General features: G+C 45.0%; 1 protein-coding gene across 1 annotated transcript; it reads right to left on the reverse strand.

The window, feature by feature from the left end:
* Positions 1 to 3,332: 3,332 nt before the first annotated feature.
* WBP2 (WW domain binding protein 2) lies at positions 3,333 to 8,231 on the reverse strand. Its single transcript, XM_010086636.1, has 7 exons — positions 8,127 to 8,231; positions 7,438 to 7,573; positions 5,806 to 5,898; positions 5,402 to 5,518; positions 5,050 to 5,172; positions 3,884 to 3,960; positions 3,333 to 3,581 (listed from the first exon to the last, which is right to left on the reverse strand). The coding sequence occupies exons 1-7, from the start codon at positions 8,226 to 8,228 to the stop codon at positions 3,528 to 3,530; spliced, it is 702 nt and encodes a 233-aa protein (XP_010084938.1). The 5' UTR covers positions 8,229 to 8,231; the 3' UTR covers positions 3,333 to 3,527.
* Positions 8,232 to 9,529: the final 1,298 nt, after the last annotated feature.

Here is a 9,529-nt window from a genome sequence, read left to right on the forward strand (position 1 = left end):
GCCCCACTCCCACCCCCCTGCCAGAGCAGACGCAGACTTTCCATTGCACTTCCCTGCTTTAATATTTAAAATCCACACGGGCAGCAGGACCAGCCGACCCTTCCGCCCTCTCTAACCCCTTTCCAAAGCAGAGCCCAGTTCCCATCAGGGAGATGGCAGCGAGTGCTGGCGGATCTCAGCCCAATCTGAGCGTTCAGGCTCTAACAAGCGAGGCAGGGGCTCTCCCCGGCTTCCATCTGCCCAAATCTCCACCCTCCCGAATCGTTCTGCTCCACTCAACCCAATACCTGCACCAGCCAGCACGGTGCGACTCGCCCAGCCTTTTGGCCCCACAGCTTCAGTGTTCCCAAAACACGCTTCACTTCTCATCAGCGTGCTCCAAACACACCAAGACGACCACAATCAGTCTGTTTTGGAGCGCTCAGCTCCCCATAGACCATGCCAAGCTCTAGCCTGGAAGAACAGGGACATTCACCAACAACCCCTTCTGAAAAGCTCACAGCTCAAAAGCCGCTGATTTAGCTCACTAACAGCCATGCTGAGGAGAGGAATATTTCATTTATTCCAGCCTGATTCATCCTCTCAACATATTTCCCTTTTTCCAGGCAGCAAACCTCATGGTCTCTCTGCAGATCTCCCCACTTGTCCGTACCAGCGGAAGAGACGCTCAGCTTGAACCATGGAGCCAAGTTCCCATCAGAGCGGATTAGCTCCATGTTTCTCATCTCAAGCACACGTAGCTGAGGAAAAATTAAAAAAAAAAAAAACAAACCAAAACCTCACGGGTTTGTGCTGATTGTTGGCATGAGAGCTGCACAGTGAGTGGTGCTGGGCGAGAGACCTGGAAACTTTGTGCAGGCTCCGTTTCCTAAGATTATCTCTCTGGGAGCAGAGGGTAACTGGGAGCGAATCATTTTCAAACAGAACAGAGTACAGAGCAGTTTCTGCAGCATCTTACAGTTGGACTGATGTGATCCAGGAAACCTCGATTTGAAGTAATTTAATTCACAAAACAGGATTTATTGGATTCCTACTGGGCTGTAACATTTTCTCTCTTAATGCTTTCCCTCTCCACCCACCTCGTGCTGCAGAAAACAAGCCCAAGTAGATCAGCCAGCCCTAAAACGCAGTCAAACAGCCACGGGGGAGGACAGGAGAGACAAGCAGAACCTGGAAGATGTCCACGCCATTGATCAGGGAGCTTCAGGAGTTTTAAGGCAGCTGGGCACAGCGTGGAAGAGGCATGAAGCTGAGCAGGGTTCGGATGTTGCCTGTAGAGCAGCTTCGGAATAATTCCCATTTGACACACGTCAGTGCAAACTGGAGGGACGCACCCGATGCCAGTAACCACCGGACCAGATCCCACGTGGAGCAGCTCCTCCCCTGCCCTGCCAAACTACACCACCACGCTGAATCCTGCTCACCCATGAGGGTAACAGCTCTCACCCAGCTGCTGGAGCACACCCTCATGCTGCCAGGGTTTTTTCAGGGAGAAGTGCCACCAGGTGAACAACACCCCTTGGAGAGTTCAGATCTGAGCAGAACTGCCCAGGCATCGCAGCACACTTAATTTTTTTTTTAAAGGATAATTAGAAGCAATCCATAATTTTAAAGACAGAGTTTAGAGGCAACAACTATGCTACATCCCTCGACTACTTCTAGCAATAGGTTACAACTTTTACAGGGACAACTGGTCTGGAAAAGCCATCTGGGTAACACAGCTGGGTAAAGTGTTAAGCAGTCGCCTCACAGGTTTCCAACAGGAAAAGCAAAATGGGCGTTTGTTAAAAGATTTTGACATTATTTTAATTTCAAAGTCAGTCAAGAGAAATCAAGCAACTAACATCACCAGTGAATAGCCAAGACCAAAATCCAAGTGATTTTGCTGTTGTTCCATTCTCCCTCTCCCTCTCCAAAGTCACCATCGAGTTTGCCCACTCACACAGAAATGCACAAACACCAGAAGTTTTGAGCTGATTTCTCTTTACTTCACAGTCTTGGCAAAACAAATCTGCATTCAAAAGTCATTTCACATTAATATATTAATCAAACATTTTCAAAATAAATATTTTTTTTAAATAACCATTTCTTTACATCACTGCAGTAGCAATTCTAGAAAAGTCAGTGCACATACAGTAGCGATTTCATTAATCAGCTAGACTCAAACCAAAAGAAAACAGGAGGTGGACCGTATTTCTCTCCAAGCAGGCTGCATGCAGCAAGTTTCAGCAGTTTCATAGCACACGATCTTTCTTCACGCTCGCTGGGAAGGACTTTCTCACCGACACTGTCAGAAGTCAGTGAAGTCTGATTTGTGCAAAGCTTTGTAGTTTCACAACCGGGTTACTGACCAGTGCTGCAGAGGTTCTGCCTACTAGAGCCGTTGCTAATGAGATCAGCACTACGGGAGGAAAACGCTTGAACCCTCAGTTCAAGGCACCCACATTCCAGTTACTGGGAAGCAAATCCAGAGCTGATCCCAGAACACTAAGAGCGTTAAACACCATTCAAACCAGCAGCTCAGTTGTACCTCACAGCTTATTCCAACATTGTGCAGATTCTCTCAGCTGCTTCCAGGGCAGAAGTAAAGCGACTATCTTCTCCCTATTAGCTATTCATTCACCAGTTAAATCACAGCGGTAAGATGCTTCACTGGCCAAAAACTGTAACTTGTGTTACAGCAGGGGAAAAAAAAAAAGTGCATTACAGACTATAAAGAGACTATTCAGGACTTAGTGATCTCAAGCTCACATATCTAACTGGAAAAAAAGAGACAACAGAAAGTTAGTGTTCCCATGTGATCTATAATTAGTTAGATACTAATCAACCCTGTAAAGAGCAGTATGTTTTCTTAGGAAGGGAAGCTCATCAGCATCACCATATGCACTGCACAGCAGGGAAATCTGGAGGGCTACCAGATTACTTGCTACGATTGTCAGGAATGACTCAGCTGAAAAAAAACAAGAAAGTTTAACAGATATCTGAAAAACAGAATTTCCTTTGAGATCCCAAAGCTTCCCTTTGAAGCCCTTTCCCAGCAGCAGAGGGAAAAGTTGGATGTGATGCTCTGGGTTGCAAGCAACACCCAGAGACATCCCTGTGTCCAGAGATGCTCTTGGCTGTGCACTAAGGTAAATTCAAGGACCCCCAACAGCCTTGTGTCCATGTTATGAGCATGTTAATTATCAGTTTGGAGCAGCTGCTTACTCTAAAGAGGTATCATTTAAGTATCAAAAAAAATTACTTAAGGAAAACAATCACAAATGAAGAGAAGCTCCAGTTCTAGTGATGCCGGGCACAGGGAGACAGGAATACTGCGGAAGGACAGCAAACCCTCAGAGCTCTACGAGGTAACCCAGGCTGCTGAAATCTCTCCCTTTGCTCTGCACATATCTACCACTAGAGTCCATGAAAGCTACGTGCCTCAGGGGAAGGCTCTACTCCTCAGTGCTATGGACTGTGCCCCAAGAATTCTGCCAAAATGGGAAGTAAGAAAGCAATGAGTTGTGGAGAAGTTCAGTGTTAGCTTATTGGTTTTTCTTGTCCTCTGGTGGGAAGTATGGAGGAGGGGGTGGCTGGTCCTGAAACAAAGACAATAAAAGAATATCAATTCATGCTAAGGACAAAAAAAAAAAAAAACCCAACAACAACAAAAACCCCAAATCAATTCAGGCAAGCTTTCTTCTGTCACTGAGAAAAAGAACTGCTAACGCACTGCACTTCTAAACCCTTTCTACTTGTACACGATTCTGACCCTCCTACAAACAGCAAATCTTTGTGGAAACTCAGTTTAGCAGGGACCAGTTTCCCTGATGGAAATGGGGACTTCAGACAACACACACTTGGGCTCACACTGCAAACCCAGAATGATACAGGAACTCACCGTGGGCATGTAGACGTTATGTGGGTTGACTGGGCTGTAGTAAGCACTGGCAGCGGCTTCAGCAGCCTTGGCTTCAGCTGTCACAGAAAGAGAAGTTACAGACTTGGTGACATGCAGAGAACTCTTACAATCAAACAAAAACTCCACATGTTCCTGGCCATCAAGTGTTATTAACAGAGTGCTATTCGACCAACGCTCAAGTTGCAAAAGAGCTAGAAAAAACACGACAATGGAGCATTATCTCTTCCAGTTGCCACAGGATTGTCAAGTTCAAAGAGAACAGACCAAGATTTAGTTTGGAAATGTCACCTGGGACTTGCCTGTTAGCCAACAAGTAAATGCTCACAGCTGTTTTGCCTGAATACAGGCAATGCCCCTTAAAAAGGCAGGCAACAGACCATCCTTCTTGGGAGTGAAAACACAAGACAGAACATAAATCAGCACAAGTTTACAGCAGCTCAGGGAATTTAAAGATGAAAATTTATGAAGATAATCCAGATCCTCTATTTCTGCAAAATACAAAAATCTTGTACAACCATCTGGATCAGCACCACTTTCCAAAAATAGTTCAAAGATGACTGGTTGCTTATTCAAATGAGAGAAGTTAAATCCCCATCCAGACAATCACCCTTACCTGTGAGAGATCCATGGTCATGTCCAACCACAGATGTGCCTGCCTTTTTTTTTTCCTTCCCCACATTAAGTCCTTTTAAGACCATGTTCAAAATCAGTTCAATAAATCCCAAATGAGTGAAAAGGAGACTGACATTTCCCCAACTCCTTTCCCATTACCTCAGTTCCATATTGTCTGAGCAGAAATGATCAGGTTAGAATGAAACGGGGGAAGGAGGAGTGAGTATCAGCAAAGCCACGTCTGCTAACTAACACGGACTAGAAACATATTTCACCATCAATTTCCTTCTATTCATCCAAGAGAGCAAGATTACCAAAACAGGAGAATAACAAACTGTATTTTTTCTGCCACAAGAAGAATAAATCCAGCTACAAAATATCTACTAATGGCATCCACCCTGGAGAGAATCAGACTGGCCTCCAGACTGAGCTGGAAATAAAGGCTGGACATTAGGGGAGATCCCTAATCCCTCTCCTAAACAATTTGAACTTCTAAGTGGAGCTTTTAAGTTGACTCTCGGTTTTCTTCTTACCTGCGGGAGTGACAGGCAGGTCTGGACCGCTGACAGGGGGTTCCATGGGCCCTGGGTATGGCGGGGGTGGAAGCTGCATGTAACCCATGTCTCCATCCACCGCAGGAGGGCCAGGATAAAACTCTGTCAGGAAAGGAAATAACACAGCTGAAGACTTAACTCCTTTGGGTGGGCCACAGCATACAAACCAGAACAAGCCAAAGGCAAATATAATTAAGCTCAGAAACAAAAATTGCACAAGGCAACAGATCCAATGTAAAAGACAATGTAAAAATTGTATTTCTTCCCCTTTTTTTACCTATTTTAACTCTTGCTAACTAAAGCAATCCCCATCCTCAATTCCCAAACTTACCAGGAGGAGGAGGTGGGTACGGATAGCCCCCATTAGCTGCAGCTGGTGCGTAAGCATAGGATCCATTTGGCATATAGGAATAGCCATAAGCTCCATTGGGTATTTCGCCTCTGGAGACTGGAAAAGTAAAGATAAATTGACCTCATCAAAACATCAAGCCTGTAGGCCAAGAACTCCATAAATTAGAGTCCTTATCTGAAAAACAAACAAGCGCCATCCCAATAAATCTGTTCACTGGATGCGAAAAAAGTATTTTTTAAAAGCAAGCAAGTTCCAGATACAGCCTGAAACTCACATGGATTTGAATCCAACCTGTTGCCAACCTAAAACCTCTCCTGCTGCGAGATGAAAGCAAGGCCTCCTGAAACCACAAAGCTGTGGCAAACACCGCCAGACTCTCATACCTTGCGATGCCACCTGCAGCATACGTTGCCCAAACTCTATAGCACCGCCAGCCAAAAAGGTCATCTTGAAGGTGGCAGATCCTTCCCAGCCACCTGCAGGGAGGAAAGACAGAATTCAGAAGCAAGGAGAAGCCATTTCGATGCTATTGAGCTTCCATGCTTTATCTATAGATGCTCCGTATATAATTCTTTAAAGAGCTTATCACAAATATCCAAGAAAAAAATGCAGATAAATGTGGCAGAATTACCCTATTATCAGAAAAACTCACATTGGGGTATTTTCAGGTCAAGAAAGAAGAGACAAGACAACAACAAGGGAAACCTTCAAAAGCTTTTTAAAGTTGTGCCTGTTACCACACCAGCTGCTGACTGACCAGACTATCAGAAGCGCTGGATTTGCTCTAGCTTTGTATAAGATTAGTGCAGAAGACAGGGATTTTGTTAATCCCGTTTGCTAAAAAGCCTTTGCCTCTACACCTAACTGTCAGCTATAAATTAGTTTGGGAGTTTGAGCGCCCAATAAAGCAAAGAACTTAATGAAAAACATGGTCCACATAAATCCATTAGAGTCCACAAAAGATATTTCAAATCAGGATAATAACAAATATTAGTGACATCTCATATTACAGACTGAAAAAAACACGCACAGCCGAGAGTCCCAACAATGCATCAAAGCAGCAGCTGTGCCAGTGCTGAACAAGGACACGTAGATCAGAGAGCCTTTTGAGCTACACCAGACTCATGGCTGTTAAAGCAACATCCTCATTACATGAGATGGCCTCCAGGGAAAATTCACTAAGATTTAGCCATTTGCCTTTCACACAGTTTACAGTTTGTCATTACTGCTCAGGCTTTCTCTCACGCTGGATGGTCCCGCTTTGCTCCTGTACAGAAGCAACAATGCTGATTTCAGGATTACAGACAGAAGCCTAAGCACTGCTATTTCAGTGCCACAACTAAGACTACATCGAGCTTGGGATGAAAGAGTTTGTGCCCTTGGTAAAAAGGGGAAGCATAAAACAGTGATTTAAAAAAATAATTATTCCTGAAAATGTCTACCATGAACATCTCATTGAACATAATGTGAAACTGCCCCTTGAAGATTCCCTACTTTCAAGACAGTCCATTCTCTTCCACGTGTCATTTTTACTAAGAGGCACTATAGCCTTAGCACGCTTTTCCTTGAATTGTACAAGAAATTGATGATGGAGAACAGCGCTCCAGAGATCTGCACCTGAAAACCCAAACGGATCCAGAACGGATCACAAGCCTTTGGCACAGGAGGACCTGGATGCAGAATTGGTAACTCTGATTTACCAAAGCAAAATGACATCCTCGCTCTTGCCGACTCTGCTCTCGTGTTTACCCAGTGAGATCACTTGGCTGGGTGAATGTAGTATTTTGCACAGAGAGCAGGGATGAGATCAGTTGCAGAACAGATCTGTTCACTGTAACTGTACAGGGAGCAGATAAGGGGAATATTTTTAGCTGCTAATTTCAAAGAAACACATTGTGGCATTACCGTAAAAACCCATTTGGTCAGTGTCCAGTTTTGGTTACGCTGGATGCTTACTTTGCTACAAATTGGGTAGCTGAACTAAGACACACAACATACATCTATACTACACATACCTCCTGCCTCTGCTTTCACTGTACCCTTGATATAATTTGCTCCGAAGACAGGCTGTTTGATCTCACAATCTTTCAACAAATAAAAGGGCATCACGAAAGACTGCATGGCATCCTTTCCCTTCGATACAAAGATAACCTGCAAAGAAAACAACATTACAAAGGGTATTTAAAACAAACAGGAAACACAGCCCCAATTTATTATCTGAAGAGACTTTCCAATGGACTGAAACTCCCTCCCACATTTGAAGCTCCTCCTCAGTTCTGCACGCCAAAAGCTACACAGAACAGCCACAAGGGCAAACTGAAGCCCCAAGGCAATAAAGCCTTCCAGGAAAACTACCCTTGCTCAGATAATACTCCTCCCAGCTTCTAGAGAACTCTGTGCTCCACACAGCTATGATTTAGTAGTTGTGCTGCTGCATTGAGCATTTCCAGACCATTGCTAATTTCCAATCTTGAAGATGCCTGATGGACTAAACAGCTGCCTGTATAAGAACTAATCAGATTTATTATCTTTCGACAAATAGATAGGATATGCAATGAAATCATAATGCTCCCAAGAGGGAGAGGATGAGCCATACTTCAAGGGGGAGTAGATTATCCTGACTTTCATGCATTGAGGACATTTAAATACAGAATCGCAGAGAGCCCTTATCTCCTTACACAAGATAAAGCCTTTTACTACTTACTCGGTAGGGAGTTAAGAAAACACTCCCTTTCTTGGTCCCTTTGAAAGCCTCTGGCATAGGTTCGATATCACTGAAGGTAATTTCTATGTGATCATAGGTCATCAAAACACTGCAAAAAAAGGTGAGAGAAGAGGCACAGTGTTACATCTCAGGGCAGAAGTGCAAGGTGCATAGAACTTTACTGACTTCCAAACTGCCTTTAACCTCAGACCAGTGCTCGGCAGACAAAATCCATCTAGCTTGCTTTTTTCTTTTTTTTCTGGCAGTAGCAACTTAAGTAGTACCGGCTGCCTGTTCTCAGCCTTGTGTTCCCTCCTCAGTGCGCTGGCACAGCTACCGCTGTCTGTAGCCAGGCAGTGAATCCAGGCAACTGAACTGATCAAGATCTCAGGACAGGTATTTGTAAGTTGTGTTGCATTTCTGCTGGCTCAGTTCCCTAATTTGGTTCACCACAAGTAACACAACAGAGGAAGGACTGCTGAAGCAGGAACTGCTCAGGCTGGCTTACGCAACACGGCTGCTGAAGGTCTAACCACAGTTTAAGCACCTCTGTCACAAAACAAACAAGAAGAACTCCCATTCTTGTCACTAGATTTCATTGACCTGTGTTATCTGCACCGACTCCTTAGTTCTCAATTAGAAATGGACTTGATTGAAACCAGTGCAATACCCGCGCATGGATGCAGCAGGGAACTTGTACTGACATAACAGCATCCACATTAGGGGCTCTAATCCCTAAAGCTGGAGAAACCACCACCACCTTTATCTTTGGCAGCTTATGTGTCACCATTCTCAGTCACTCACCCTTCCCTTCTGCCAGCAAGTGCCTGTCCCTCCGGAAAAAGCTCCGGAGGGGCACCGAGGCCAGCAGTTCCGTTCAGGCTACAGCACATCACCTGAATCAACCACCACAAGCAGGCTGGGCTGCTGCGCAAGAGGTAACCCGTGATCCAAGGCAGGCTGACAACTGGGAACAGTAACACATCAAGCTGTTGCAGTTGTTTGTTTCCGTGAACGCAAACTTAAGCCCCAGAGTTGACCTTACTACATTCTTCTAAGAAGGATCAGATCCCAAATGGAAGTCTGGCACAGAATTCCTACACCAATGTTTAACTGTCCTTGTGGAAAGAAGCCCTAAAGAATGACCTGTTCCTTTGTTCCAGAAGCAGGTGACTGCCACGTCAGAACTGAAGCACGCTGGCAGACACCGGGGGAGGACAGCCCAGCACTGCGTGTACAGAAGCAGCTCTGCGGACACTTTTCTTTTCCACGGTTATATCCCAGCACTTTTTCCCAACACTGCTGCTGCTACCCGAACATACGGAGGGGGTGTGTGCGCAAGGAACCCAGCAAACCAAATCGAGCAGGCGGCCTGGCTCTTCTCAAGTGCGCAGCTCTTGAAC

This window comes from Pterocles gutturalis, unplaced genomic scaffold (assembly GCF_000699245.1).
Source record: "Pterocles gutturalis isolate BGI_N339 unplaced genomic scaffold, ASM69924v1 scaffold14066, whole genome shotgun sequence".
Classification (NCBI taxonomy): domain Eukaryota; kingdom Metazoa; phylum Chordata; class Aves; order Pterocliformes; family Pteroclidae; genus Pterocles; species Pterocles gutturalis.